This window comes from Lissotriton helveticus, chromosome 2_2, assembly GCF_964261635.1.
Source record: "Lissotriton helveticus chromosome 2_2, aLisHel1.1, whole genome shotgun sequence".
NCBI lineage: Eukaryota > Metazoa > Chordata > Amphibia > Caudata > Salamandridae > Lissotriton > Lissotriton helveticus.
The window spans coordinates 352,200,857-352,217,103 of NC_136060.1; the positions used below are offsets into that span (position 1 = coordinate 352,200,857).

A 16,247-nucleotide genomic window follows, 5' to 3' on the forward strand; every position below is an offset into this window, starting at 1 on the left:
GCACAATATGTCACAAAGCCAATGTATGACATAGCAAATTTAGGGAGATAATACATTTGCTGTTATACTTAATTGTTCCCTGTGTCCGTGCATTTGAAGTAATGGAGTCCTCTTTGGACCCCTATGAGTAATACATGTATACATTGATTCAATTCCTCCATTAAATTTCCTCAGACTAGGCTGTCAGAGGACCAATAGGCCTACCTCCTAATCAGGGCTTAAGTGTATATGGGATGACAGTGAAGACAAGGCAGATCTGCAAGAGGTATTTATTGTTTTATGATCGGATCCAGATGTGTTTTTATGGCAAAAAGCATAACATATGACCAGAGTATAAAGGTATTAAAACATTTCATGTGTCCATAATATGATTCACTTATGAATCTAAAAATAGCTCTTCGCAGGTAAATACTGTGCAGTTGTTTTATTAACCCTGAGAACAACCTTGCTTGATTAATCATTTCCATTATTTAAATTAGACGGTTACATGTTAAAATTAATTATTTCGCTTTCTTAAAAATAACATCTGTGTTATGTGGAATGTGTGTTGATCAACTACTGAAAATATGCCCCAGAATGATCAATGTGCAAAGAGTAGCCTAAACTAAATCCGCTTTAGTGGGCTGTTCTTCCCAGAAACAGACGAGCACATCCCTTGGCAAATGGAAAAATGTGACCTCGGCTTAGAGCGGTTTAGTAATTCAGTATCCGGTGTATGACGAAATCAGTTTCATTGGCAGTGCTTTCAAACTCTGCACGGAGGATCTTTTTGACAGCAAGCAGTGTCCGACTGGGATTCAGCTCACATCCTCGACCTTAAACTGCCAACAGCTGGCTTCTTGGCACAGAATTCTGCCCACCACGACGGCCTCTCCAGCACTTTGCTTCCCTGGAGCACAGCAGTCCACAGGTTTTTGTACAGCTGAAATATAAGAATGATTATCAGACAATGGAGAGTCAAATGTACACACTCGCACAGCTGAAGGACTCATTCTCGCACAGGTGTTAAATTGCCATGCGTGTATTATTTCTGGCTATATGCTCTGTGCCTGTGTCATATGCATGCTGCAGGTTGCCATGGCATCCCTGTGCAATGCAGAATGGAAGGATGGGGTGGGAGGTTGCGATGGAATATGATGGATTGAAATAGAGGATTTGCAGGGCTGTAGCAGAACAGAGTCAACCTGAAGGGGGCTCCAATCACTATTACACTGACGAGGGGCTGCTTGCATCCAACATACATCTGTCTTTCACCACTCTGGGGGTCACCACTGCTGTATGACAACTGTTTATTCACCCGATCATGGTCTACTGGAGTTATATGTGATCACCTCAGTTATTTTGGCACTTCACCCATTAGGATCATTGCTAGTGTTTGCTTGTACTAGATAAAAGCCCTGCTAGTGAAGTATTTAATGATTACAGGCTTTGGAAAACCTCTTGCCACTGATATGATCTGACAAACCTCAGACCTCTCATCTGCAGCACGTTGGTGTTGCCAATTATACATTTCTAACCTCAGACCAAGAAATAATGCTCTCACTTTCCTTGTTCTTCATCTTTCCCTCTCTTACTTCATGCGAATCTTGATAACAAGAATACATCAGATAGAGCTGTATTACTTTCACAGCTGCTGCTGTTGTGGTAATTTTAATACCACTGTTGATGCCCCTTATAAAGGGTAATTGGCACCCGGTGTGAAGACTATGTCCACATCTTAAAGCGTCCTCCCATGTGTGAAGACCTTACGCTAATGTGTAGATGTCCCCTCAAAAGCCTGTAGTGGAAACAGGAAGTGTTTCTCTAGTGCAGAGCAGTGGTTAGTGTCATCAGCAAGGCAATCATGTCCCTTTAAATCTCAAATTCTATACTACTGTCAAACTTCTATACTATTCTGTAGACATGAATGTCTATGTGGCACAAGTGGTTACCACATTCAACTGTGAACTGAAAATGTGATAGTGTGTGCCCACACTGGGACGGTGGCAGGGCTGTAATGCAGTGCTCTTTGGTGTTGTGTGGGGGGAAAAATTGCGGGGCACAACCCGTTAGCAGGGCCCCCAACCCATCAAGGGCCGCAATGATTCCAAGTCCAATGAATATCTGGGAGTCTCAGGGGCTCCTCATCATGCTCTGCAGGGGGGTCCATCATTTTCCGTTACGCCACTCGAAGGAGGGTTTTTCTTTTCAAACTCAATCGATGTAGATAATGGCAAAATAGCAACAGAACATGAGAAAAAAACTTCCTCAGGTGGAGCAGTGAGGCAGAAAATGCTGAAGGAGAATAGAAATGGGAGGTAGGATAAAGGGATAAATGGGAGCGAGGGAAGGCGAGGTGAAGGACAAATAGGGAACAGTGGGGGAGAGCAACTAGATGCTTACACAAGCGGAAGGAGGACGACCATGTGCTTCCAATGAGTGGCAATGGGCAGATACAATATAAATGTAAATGTAAATGTGCAGGAATTTATATAGCGCAAATCACCAAGCGGTTTCTAAGCGCTTGCTTAGGGAACCCGTCCTGGTATTCCCCTGTGAGATAACCCTGGCAGGGTATCCGCAAGGTGAAAGCCAGGCATCCCGCCACGAGGGGCCGTTGTGGAGATTAAGCAAGCTATTGCCCAGAGTCGCAGAGTGTGAACCTGTGAATCGAGTAGGCACCGGAGCGAGAATTGTCGAGTCCATTGACATTTTAGGACTCAAGACCCCGCCGAGCCGGGAATTGAACCCTGGTCCCAGGCTGACCTCTGCTTCCAGGTCTGCCTCCTCTAACCAGTGAGCCACACTTCTCCAATAGAGACAATGAAAACGAAAAATAGGTTCCTGATGTCAGCAATCGAAGAATACGCGCAACAAATCAATAAGTAGGAAGAAATGTAAAAGTTTCAGGGAGGGACAAGCACAAGAATAGGGAGGAAAACCTTCGAACCAGATGCAGGTTGCTGAGATAGACCAGAAATCCACCAAAACATGAGAAATTGACAACACAAAAGCCCACTCTGTGTATATTTTAATGTACTAGTTACAATACCGTCTGCAACCGACAGCTAAAGCTGTCTGTATAGAGACCACAAAAATGTGTCTTTCATCTCACATTACTTCTTTCATTCCTTGGTAAAACACAGTCATTGACTAATGAGGAGACCGTTAGGGTACTTTATTGCACTGCACTGCATTGGTGAATTTCAATGCAGAAGAAAAGAATCCAATATATATGCATGGTCACACAGTTACCTTTACCATACACCAATTAAGTCCTTGGTGCGTAGCCCGCACATATGAAAGAGAGACCATGTTTGCAAACATGAAGAATGAAAATCAAATCACTAGTGCAAAATTTAATACACCAAAAATGCTGTTATCTAGTTGTTGAAGAAAGATATTAGAAACAATTGAAAAATCATTTTGTTTAAAAAGGAGAAGCAGAAACATACCGAAAGTGGTGACGGATATCCCGTCTACCAAAATATATATCCCAAAGGCTATAATTGGATTTATTTTTCGGCAGATTCCCGAGAGATCGTTAAAGGATGACAAGTACGTTACAATGTTCAATGAGCAAAAGTGGGTGTGGCGGTTTCTCAATAAAGAAGTTTAATTGTTTAAGTAATAGGGAATGCAGGCAGCATGTAAACCCCCAACAATCTTCTTCCCTTGTCCCATTCATCTCGCTCTCCATCGAATCTTCACCAAGATACCATAGTTCAATGGAGAGCTAGACGCATGAGCAAAAGAGTCTCCCTTCAAGTCATAACACACACATGCAACTTTATTAGGCTTTCCAATGGCTAAAATCCATTTATTAGATCGCACACTTGCAACTAATCAATGTCTAGCAAACAATTGCACACCTTTAACATATTAGCACTTTAAAGTAGCATTCCTCTTGGTCAAAGAGAAGATTTGGGTATGCAGGGTGCAGTTGTTAAAAAATGCAAAAGCGACTCATGACTCTTACCTCTCCATCGGCTTTGGCAATGGGGGAGTTGAGAATGAAGTCAGGCGGAGCAATGACATCCACCAGGGCAACTGCATCATTTTTCAACTGTGGGGAAACAAAGAGCATAAACTTGGCAATCGTGTAAAGAATCCCATGAGTACAAACTGTTAGAAAGTGGATTATAAGTGATGATAAGTAGTGACTTACCACTAGTAATAAGGCCACAATCACAAAAAAGGGTTCAGTTAGGGTCTCAATAAATGTTTCCCTTGATCAACACTTGGTAGCTGGCAATGAAAAGGCAGGCTTAACTTAGGAGGCAGATGTGTAATGCATTAAAAACACCAATACATTAAATAAGACACAAGAATAATCCAACTCAAATTTATAAATAGAGAATATATTGTTATGAACACATTGACACCAACAATGATCAAATTCAATTCAATGTAGAGATGCAGGGATATTCATTTTTATAGATTAAAAGTAAAACTAGCGCCTAGAAGCAAATAGCGCTAAAGGGGTAAAAAAGGTTGTGCTGGACAGAGACAAAGTCAAGAGATCTTCACACTTACTTCCAGAAGTGTTTCTTGATGCAGGAAAGTGGTTCCAGAACCAGCCAAGGGCTCAGATGCTCTGGTTTGGATCTTGGGGCCTGGGACTACAACTGCCACAATGCACCTGGTCAGCTTTCCACCAATAGGAAATCCATTGTCTACTCTGACAGGACACGTCATGCTTCATCAAGCAGCTCAGGTTCAGCCTGGGAAAGGCTGGCCAATCAGGAGAGAGCAGCAGGAAAGCTGGGGCCTGATTCACAAAGGTAAACTTAGACCAAAAATATATGTTTAGACTTGAAGTCTAAGTTTAGACCTAACTTTTGGTCTATGTTTGGACTAAAAGTCTAACTTAGACCAAAAGTCTAACTTTAGTAGTAGTGAAAGGTATATTTTAGGTGTAAACTTAGACTTCAGGTCCAAACTTAGACTTTTGTTCTAAGTTTACCTTTGTGAATCAGGCCCCTGGACTTTGGATCACAGAAAGAAATGTTCAATAACTTATTTTCTGTAATAGTTACTAGAAATCTAAAAGTGTCAAGCTGTTGGATTTATCTTAACTGGTAATTAGATACCTTGAAGTATATTTTTAGGTGGCTCCTGTCCCTCACCAGGGCATATAAAACATCTTGCATAATGTCCCTACTTACAGTCACAAGGCACCCTAGGGGAGACCTTGGGGTGACCTATAGGTAAAAATAAGGTAGTTTGAAACTTTGGATGTACCTTTAAATCCAAAGTAAAATGTACATATACATTTAATATAAAGGCAGGCTCAAAGGAAGTGCTGCTTTTAAAATGACAACAGGCACCACAGTAGTGCACACGTCAGTGCATTAAGTTTGCTGGACCTCTAAACCTACATGCCCTATTATATACTGGGGACTTGCAGTTAGGCTGTCAGTACCAATTATAATTACACCTAATTTGCTTATCCTTATAATCAGAGCACTGGTCCTGGGCCTGGTGCCCAGGGCCCAGAGTGCAGTCCTAGTCAGTTACCAACAGGACCAAGCAAAAAATGGGGGTGATCAGGTCAAAAAAAAATGACTTTCAAGCACAAACGCATAACAAAGCTGTACCACCTTGTTGGTACGGTACTAACAAAGGGTAAATTAAGAGGGCACACTTACCTCTAACAAACATTTAGCTTTTTTACATAGTGGTCATAAAAGGAGTAGTTTCTGTCCTGTAACTCCAGTTCTGTAGTAGGGGTATCTCTGTTATAGTCATTAGTCAGATATTTCACAATGCAGGTTAGCTACAGAAATGCAGATGTTTTTAAAAATCTAGTAGTGTTAAAATGCTTTGCAATAAAGGTATTTGCACTCATATCACTCTATCAATGAAACAGTGAAAGTTTAGAGCGCTATGGCCCTATTACTTAAACTCTGCGTTCATGAAAAAACATTGGGCAAATCAATGTTGCACCATTGTTGCTGCTTAGACATTGGGAATGTTACCAGAGACAAATCATCGATTCTCTTCCCTATTCAATTATGGCTTTTTTGCATTCAAGAAGTGCTGATTCACATTATTAAAGGGTCATGAGACAACTTTGCTATACAATATCCACACCCCATTTCATATAAGGATGTTCCTTGGTTTGCATGAGGGCACTGACCAATGAAAATGCGGATCCCACATGTGTGTGTTTTTCTTTAGGAATGCGACGTTGAGGATCCCTGGCACATTCTTGAATCTACTCAGAGGAAGACCAATCACAAAAACGCCACCTGAGGAGCCAGTACTGAGGTCAGGTGGTGCAAATGTACAGACTGTCAGAGTTGCTGTGGACTCCCCGTCAAAACTCACAGGTATGTAACATGCACTGCTGTCGACTGACACAAAGCACCTTGAAGTGGTCACACAGTCAAGCAGGCAGACGCTGCCCCAGCACTCTACTACTTCTGCTACACCATCCTCTGCTCACATGCTCAGTGCGTGTGAGCACGAGAGCAGGGAATAAACACTCTTTGTAACTGATGAGAAGAACGACCCCACTGTAGGAAAGCACGACTGCTGCCCATACAGCATCGAAGCTCCCCTTTTGTGATTGACGCCCTGGAGAAAACACACAAAAAAACAAAAAAAACAATCTGACTTCTTAGGTAAACTTCTTTCTGTGAGGACTAAGAGGCTCGTTCACCCATCGTAGCCAGGCACACGTAGCCCAGAATGTCTCAGAGAAAAATGCCAGTAATATTTGTGCAACAATACTAAAGTAACATTATGCTCAGAAAATACATTATGTGAAATTGCCAAACAACCTCAGACAAAAAATTGAAAATTAATTGAGTTTTTGATTCGGATATTAACGAAGAAAATCTTATAGAATGAACATGCGTTACAGTAAAAAAAAAAGCAATTGGAAACCATGTGAAAGTCAGATTCAGTGTTATTCTACGGAGTGCGGTGTACTAGGACCTAAGCATCCTTTACCGCCAATCGGAGATTCCTGGTCGAAATGTATATTTTTGAGACAATCGTCTGCGAGCTAAAGCTGTACGTTTTAGCCAGGCAGGGCTTAACAAGACAGGACAGTCCCTTTTCACAGTCCCACAGTAATCTCAAACATTGCAGTCAGAGAAGCCAGTAAAAAATAAACAAAGAGGTCGTGATGTTTTCCAAAACGTTTCAGAAACCCTTGCCTAGGAGACTCTACACTTTTAGGAAATGCTCCGTGGGCAACAATCCAAGGGTTAACGTTGAAGGCAGACTCACCACTCTAGCTGATTTCTACAAAAACAATGTTTAGATCCTGGAATCGCTCTGCAGCAGCTCCCACTCCTAGGGCGCTCGTCATCTCTCAAACACAGGGCAGAGGTTAACACCAGGTGAGCTGGCTGAAGAAATTACCAATTGCAGCTCATCTACTTATTCTCTTTCAAATGCATTCTGCTTTCTTTGTCTGCAGGCAGGTCTTCAATCACCATCGTTAGGGCCTTTGTCATTTCTAAAAAACAGTGAAGAGGTTTCACAAGGGCAAGCTGAAGAAATGTTCAGTTGTCATTGTACTACTGATTCTCTTTCGAGATGCTGCTGCTTTGTCTCCAGTGTTTCAAAAGACAACGGTCCAAAAAAAAAATTCACATATCAAGGCTAATAATCAATATAGACCAAAATTGGAATCTATATTAGATGTCCAGCCAGACAATTTTAATAATTAATACAATCGAATGTGGCAAAAATAACAAAGAATTTCCAAGGGGGACACAAGCCTGTGTCCAAATACCACATATATACAGACATAGAAAAACAAACAATTACAAGGCAAGAAACAAGTCTGTAAGTTAGTTACAGTTAAAACAGACAATTAATACTTAAATACACTTTGTGTGATTTTGCAATAAAATGATGTTCAAATCATCAAGTGTTATCTGTCGACGACATTTCGATCCCTTTTTAATACGGGATCATCATCAGGACACATAAATACATGCCTTAACTATATATATAAAGAAGTTGCCAAACATAATACATAACATCAAGGGTACATCCATAAAGGAAGACAGTAGAATGTAACCAGAGGAAATAAAAAGAAAAGAAAAAATACCAGATTAATACATTTAGAATTACATATTCAATTACATAACAAAAAAGTTCCTGTGAACTCAAAACAATACATCTCAGAATTTGTGACTTGAGCAAGAACCCGTATATAATGTGCCATGTGATGGAGATTCATGCAACGTATGTGATTGAGTTTTGGCGGGTAAGTGACGGATAAATACGAAAAATAACTACTGCGCCGAGTCATTCAAAGTCACTGTGAACACATGATTTAGTGCTATAGTGACGTTCAATCAGTTTTAAACCCACACCATAGAGCATTATGAAGCGGTAAAGGCACGCCATACCTCTTTTAGAATCTATCTCTTCTAGCAGTACTGGACAGGATTGCCAATACATGCATTAAGGTGGAGAGATCTAAACAAACGTAAGGGTAGGACTTTAGGGCCGTGCAGATAGAGTATAAACACCAACACACGGCAGATAGAGAGTCCAGAGTTGTGCTTACCAGTAGGAGGCTCGGAAGGCTCCGAAGGCTCCCAGGGTCGATGGTAAGACAGGAATATCAAGTGTGGATACAGATAGTCCTGTGATGCATTTTTACAGAACAAATCAAGGGGATGCTTAGAATATGCAACAAAATGGGGAGAACGACTATAGCGAAGTGCATGGAAGCTTTCTTACCGCTAGGATGACAAAAAACAGGGGAGGAGGGACGTTCTTTCTGCGCGTCGATATGAAGATTAGAGCATCCGCCGAATCAATGCTCAGTCAATTTCAGGGTAAAATCCTGCAAAACAAACCGATAAATTACTCGGTTATTTGCAGATGAGCGTCCTACCGATAAAAGGACGGCAAGAATTCAATTGCACTAACGGCTAAAGTAAAGGGCATTACGGCTGTCTTACCTCTCAAATGAGATGAAAACCTCAGTAATAGGGGGTCTAGCACATCCAAAAACAGATAGGGAATGCGGTAGAGATAATACTCGGTACAGTCAGGGTGGAAAAAATCCTCCGTGAAAAATAACCTGAATAGTGAAGCAAAATCACATGATCATAGTCATGTGATGCGCAGGGATTGAAAGAATTCAGTGGTCTCTCTGGAGGCCATCTTGGAGGGGACAATTGTCAAAATATAATTAAAGATTGCATCAAGTGACAGCCATATCGGGCTCGAAAATTCACAAAATTGAATTTATACTAGCCAAAGACAATAGTATATTATCTGCATAGAAAACCTCACAGCAATAATTATGTACCTCAATTTTGACTAGATAAGCGGGTCTATTTATACAATAAAAATCAGTGATTAATGCATACAAATGCAGCAGCCATTTTGTAAAGGTGAAAAACAAAAAACCCTCCGAAATTGTCCATTGGGAATACAGAACTACAATCAACAGAGACCCTTTCACTGGAAAAGCAATTTAAACAGTTTTCCGGAAAATAATTCTTTTGGTGAACCAGCTTGTTGTTTAAAGAAGGAATGGATACCCTAGCCAATATGTAATCTGTCAATCACAAGACAACACGTTCACATATCCACTTAACAATACAGTTCTATAATCACAATGAACAGTTTCATGAATAAACCTTATTCGAAGTTAATATCAAAAGAATAATTTTTAGTCAGAGATCAAAAAAGTAAAAAATTAAAGAATTAGTGAAAGACTAGTGCTTACAAATTGACCTTATTTGCACATTTCAGAAATTCATAGTGGCAGTATGACAATGATTTTACCATTTCAAATTAAGACACATAGGTGCTCGTCTGGCAATACAATTATGCAAAAATTACACAAACGTAAAATGGATTCTGAGGACCAAAAGTATCCACACTGGTCTTAATCGTTTGGAGGACTGGACCTCATTGCTTTGATGTTTACTGAATTTTGAAATCCAGCCTCTGACAAAAATGTCTGTTCCAGCCTGTCCTGCAACTTTGCGATCTGGGGACAATTTCCTAGCTCGTCTGTCAGTACGTTTGTGTTATTTTTGCATAATTGTATTGCCAGACGAGCACCTATGTGTCTTAATTTGAAATGGTAAGATCATTGTCATACTGCCACTATGAGTTTCTGAAATGTGCAAATAAGGTCAATTTGTAAGCACTAGTCTTTCACTAATTCTTTAATTTTTTGATCTCTGACTAAAAATTATTCTTTTGATATTAACTTCGAATAAGGTTTATTCATGAAACTGTTCGTTGTGATTATAGAACTGTATTGTTAAGTGGATATGTGAACGTGTTGTCTTGTGATTGACAGATTACATATTGGCTAGGGTATCCATTCCTTCTTTAAACAACAAGCTGGTTCACCAAAAGAATTATTTTCCGGATAACTGTTTAAATTGCTTTTCCAGTGAAAGGGTCTCTGTTGATTGTAGTTCTGTATTCCCAATGGAGAATTTCGGAGGGTTTTTTGTTTTTCACCTTTACAAAATGGCTGCTGCATTTGTATGCATTAATCACTGATTTTTATTGTATAAATAGACCCGCTTATCTAGTCAAAATTGAGGTGCATATATATTGCTGTGAGGTTTTCTATGCAGATAATATACTATTGTCTTTGGCTAGTATACATTCAATTTTGTGAATTTTTGAGCCCGATATGGCTGTCACTTGATGCAATCTTTAAATATATTTTGACAATTGTCCCCTCCAAGATGGCCTCCAGAGAGACCACTGAATTCTTTCAATCCCTGCGCATCACATGACTATGATCATGTGATTTTGCTTCACTATTCAGGTTATTTTTCACGGAGGATTTTTTCCGCCCTGACTGTACCGAGTATTATCTCGACCGCATTCCCTATCTGTTTTTGGATGTGCTAGACCCCCTGTTACGGAGGTTTTCATCTCATTTGAGAGGTAAGACAGCCGTAATGCCCTTTACTTTAGCCGTTAGTGCACTTGAATTCTTGCCGTCCTTTTATCGGTAGGACGCTCATCTGCAAATAATCGAGTAATTTATCGGTTTGTTTTGCAGGATTTTACCCTAAAATTGGCTGAGCATCGACTCGGCGGATGCTCTAATCTTCATATCGACGCACAGAAAGAACGTCCCTCCTCCCCTGTTTTTTGTCATCCTAGCGGTAAGAAAGCTTCCATGCACTTCGCTATAGTCGTTCTCCCCATTTTGTTGCATATTCTAAGCATCCCCTTGATTTGTTCTGTAGAAATGCATCACAGGACTATCTGTATCCACACTTGATATTCCTGTCTTACCATCGACCCTGGGAGCCTTCGGAGCCTTCCGAGCCTCCTACTGGTAAGCACAACTCTGGACTCTCTATCTGCCGTGTGTTGGTGTTTATACTGTATCTGCACGGCCCTAAAGTCCTACCCTTACGTTTGTTTAGATCTCTCCACCTTAATGCATGTATTGGCAATCCTGTCCAGTACTGCTAGAGGAGATAGATTCTAAAAGAGGTATGGCGTGCCTTTACCGCTTCATAATGCTCTATGGTGTGGGTTTAAAACTGATTGAACGTCACTATAGCACTAAATCATGTGTTCACAGTGACTTTGAATGACTCGGCGCAGTAGTTATTTTTCGTACTTATCCGTAACTTACCCGCCAAAACTCAATCACATACGTTGCATGAATCTCCATCACATGGCACGTTATATACGGGTTCTTGCTCAAGTCACAAATTCTGAGATGTATAGTTTTGAGTTCACAGGAACTTTTTTGTTATGTAATTGAATATGTAATTCTAAATGTATTATTCTGGTATTTTTTCTTTTCTTTTTATTTCCTCTGGTTACATTCTACTGTCTTCCTGTATGGATGTACCCTTGATGTTATGTATTATGTTTGGCAACTTCTTTATATATATAGTTAAGGCATGTATTTATGTGTCCTGATGATGATCCCGTATAAAAAAGGGATCGAAACGTCGTCGACAGCTTACACTTGATGATTTGAACATCATTTTATTGCAAAATCACACAAAGTGTATTTAAGTATTAATTGTCTGTTTTAACTGTAACTAACTTACAGACTTGTTTCTTGCCTTGTAATTGTTTGTTTTTCTATGTCTGTATATATGTGGTATTTGGACACAGGCTTGTGTCCCACTTGGAAATTGTTTGTTATTTTTGCCACATTCGATTGTATTAATTATTAAAATTGTCCGGCTGGACATCTAATATAGATTCCAATTTTGGTCTATATTGATTATTAGCCTTGACATTTGAATTGCTGTTTGGGACCATTGTCTTTTGAAACACTGTATACTCCCAAGGTCCCAGGCCTATTGCTACTTTGGGTCCCCCTTGTTCTGTACAACAAAATGCTGCTTTGTCTCCAGGCAGGTCCTAAGTCTCCATCGTCAGAACAGAAGTAGTCCATGGCATGTATGCTTCTCTGGACCGGGGCATCAATGTCCTTGGTGTTCAGCAAGAATCTAGCATGAACACTGGAGGAACATGCTGGTTCCAGAGACCGAAGTCCAAATCTGTAGACACATACTCGCCGATATACAGAGGCAGGGAATCTTAGACACCATTGTAAATGGATGTTTTCATGAACTCAGGGCCGGCTTTAGGGCAGTGCGACTGGTGCGGCCGCACTGGGCGCTGGCCTGTGGAGGGGGCACTGCCCTTAGGTGGGGGAGCTGAGTTTAGCAATAATTTGTGATTGGAGAGACGAGGGACACTTTTGCCCCGTGAAAGTGAGGGAATCAGAGGAAGCGGTCATGTGGTGTGGGGGTGCAAAAAATCACTGTCGCACGGGCACCACCAGCGCTAAAGCTGGCCCTGCATGAACTGCACGAGGCAGTCCTATTGTTGAGTGTGTTCATGAAGGAATTTTAAGCAAATTAGTCCAATCAATGATAGTCGACAACTCCTTGGCATCTCAAAACAAGGTTTCCATATTCACTCTGCCTAATATTTTCAGCAGAGTGACTCTTTAGTGACTTTTAGTAGCAGCCAGCCTTCATAAGGCCGTCTAGGAGAAAGTTTTCCTCCTACCTTTCCAACCAACACCAGTTTGTACACACGTGTGCCTCGATGTCCCAAGATCCCGATCACCTGCGGAGCCCCCGCAGGGTTCCATACTGTTCTCTGTTATCTTTAACTCCTACACAGAGCTGCTTGGTGCTCTACTCGCAGATAAAAGCATCAAGATTCATCCATATGCCAGTGATAAAAAAACTCTACCTGAAAGTTTCCTCCACCTCAGACAACGACTTCAAAACTGATGTTCAAGCATAGTTCTCTCACCTTTAGATGGTAGTAATGACTGGCTCATTGGACTCACAGCCTCAATGCTGGACCCTCTTAAGCGCCTCCTACATGTCGCATCCATGACCTAAAGAAGTCTGATCACATCACTCCCATCCTGATGGAACTCCACTGGCACCCCTTACTGGCCAATGCCATCTCCAAAGCCAGCGGCATCATTTACAAAGCCATCACAACTAGCACCTCAGCTTATCTTGCGGACAAGCTCACCGTTTCTGCTGGTTCTTAGAACAATGTACCCATATCCCCAATGCTGCTCAAGTTTAGGAAAGAGTTGAATACATACCTCTTTAGAGAATACTGTATCACAATGCATTAACAATTCACAAACCAGTTACCTCTCTTATCACTCATTGACTTAATGCTTGTCACTGACTCTATACAGTGTTCTGCTGCCTTTTGGCTATGTTCAAGCTATAGAAATACATACATACATAGAGCCTCTTTTACTACATAAAATGAAAATATCACTCTGATTTAATATAGATGCGAATTGTATTCCACAGTGGAACATTTTCCAAAATGTTGCAATTTTTTTAAATGTTCCACATTTTTTAAATGTTCCTATTCCTGGAAGTCAATACTGTGCTGACCACAGTACATCTGTCTATGCCAAAAAGTGTTGTTCTCCTCCTTCTACATTGGGTGGTGTCCCTGAAATCAGAAACCCACTGACATGAACATACAGGGGTATCAAATAATTGCAACACAAACAAGCACCATGTAACTTCTGAGGCACTAACCAAGTATGCTGGAATAGATACTCATGGCTATAGGTGGTCTGGGCTACATTAACCTGTGAGATGCTTGTCTTAGTAATATCTGACTCCTTAAAAACACAGACCTGAATTATATTTTAACAATTAAAATTTCTCTTATGTATAAATAATTGTTGTTTGTCAACAATTCACAAAAGTGTGTTTTCTTATTTCCTTATTTAATAGACATATGGGATTGTGCCTGACTCTTCATTGATAAGTGGCCCAACAAAACAGTAATAATTTAGTATTAAAATATATGCCTTTAGATCAAGCAGCACAGAGTCACAGAGGGCACTTTACCTCACATCACACATTCTAAATATGACAATTAAGCTCGTCATTTCACATGAAAATTGGATTACATATAGCCAATCTTCTATACAAATCTGACACAAACAACACACGTTTAGGAAGAAATGTCCAGCAGATATGTCAACTGCCTTCCCCACATCTCTGGATATGTTGAAATTGGACATTGCAAGCATGAAGCTGACATACTTTGTTTCAGATACCATCTTACCCCAATCTAAATCACTGTACCACACTCTTCTCTCTCTGGTTACAAATGAACAACTCAGTCCATAACGAGCGGCCTACAGGATTCCCTCAACACATGGCATGCTCACACCCTCCTTAAGACTGACAAACATACAGAGATCAATCAACTACAAGCTGACACAGGCTCCATTTCCTACTAAAAAGTCCAGGGGAATGTGTAGCCAGACAATTAGAGGACTACAATTACAAAACATTGGCTAGGCTATATGTCTGCACAAGCATGTGTGTTCCTAATATCATAAGCCCCAAAAAGCTTCCTTTTAGACAGTGCTCGAAGGAGATGAAATGACCACCACACTCCAACACAAGGAAGCTAGGCTCCCCATAAAAATTAAAAATACTCCTGAGCTCCGTAACAATAAACATTAGAGTTCGAATTGTTCCAAAGTTGTCCTTTTAATTTTCTTTTCTTCTTCGAATGCATCCAGTAATAGTTTCAGTTCTGTAGCCAACACATGTTTTGTCATATAGGTAGTCAACTAATGACTTCTTCAGGGCTAAAGCAGAATCCACTGTAGTGTATAGACAAATAATTCAAAAATATGTTAGTGTCCAGCATCTGTATTCTAGTAAATCTCTATGTCAATGTCACTTGTAAATAGGTGATTTCAAGTACAGGAGAGTGCTCCAACTCGTGTCATCGCCAGCGTTGTAAGTAGGGAAAGCATCAGATTTCAATCAAACTGACGTTCTACACAACATACACAAACAGTCACGAAACTGAACCATTTTGTGACTGTTGGTGTACATTGTGGAGCACAGGAGTCTATGCATTAAAATCATGCCAGGACTTCTGATTTGCAAAAAGAAATTTACTCTCTGGAATTATACATACGTCTGATAATATTCAACGACTGGAATATGTTTTGGAAGAACTTGGGGATGTATTTAGACACTCCTTGTCACCACTTGGGCTCTACAGCAGGTTTCAGAACTTTGTGCTCTGTAGAAGTCTCTATGTTTAGGGACGAAGCGTGTAGGCTGTGTCCTTGTCCCTTTTTTTAAAGTGCAAGAAAATAAATAAAAGATGAATTTTCACCTTCGAATGCATCCAGTAATAATTTCAGTTCTGTAGCCAACACATGTTTCGTCATATAGGTAGTCAACTAATGACTTCCTCAGGGCTAAAGCAGAATCCACTGTAGTGTATAGACAAATAATTCATAAATATGTTAGTGTCCAGCATCTGTATTCTAGTAAATCAGTTCACCAAGCATATTCTCTATGTCAATGTCACTTGTAAATAGGTCATATCAAGTACAGGAGAGTGCTCCAACTCGTGTTATCGCCAGCATTGTAAGGAGGGAAAGCGTCAGATTTCAATCAAACTGACGTTCTACACAACATACACAAACAGACACGGAACTGAACCATTTTGTGACTGTTGGTGTACATTGTGGAGAACAGGAGTCTATGCATTAAAATCATGCCAGAACTTCTGATTTGCAAAAAGGAATTTACTCTTTGGAATTATACATAGGTCTGACAATATTCAATGACTGGAATATGTTTTGGAATAACTTGGGGATGTATTTAGACACTCCTATCACCACTTGGGCTCTACAGCAGGTTTCAGAACTTTGTGCTCTGTAGAAGTGCCTATGTTTAGGGACGAAGCGTGTTGGCTGTGTCCTTGTAACTGTTTTTAAACTGCAAGAAAAG

General features: G+C 40.5%; 1 protein-coding gene across 1 annotated transcript in view; it reads right to left on the bottom strand.

Annotated features, from left to right (window-relative positions):
• Nucleotides 1-255: 255 nt before the first annotated feature.
• Nucleotides 256-16,247, bottom strand: part of ACOX3 (acyl-CoA oxidase 3, pristanoyl) — a 502,436-nt gene continuing 486,444 nt past the window's right edge. The window contains exons 17-18 of the mRNA XM_078678532.1: nucleotides 3,959-4,045; nucleotides 256-922 (exon numbers count right to left, since the gene is read on the bottom strand). Coding sequence (XP_078534658.1) covers nucleotides 803-922; nucleotides 3,959-4,045 — 207 coding nt within the window. The 3' untranslated portion in view covers nucleotides 256-802. The remainder of the gene's footprint in view (nucleotides 923-3,958; nucleotides 4,046-16,247) is intronic.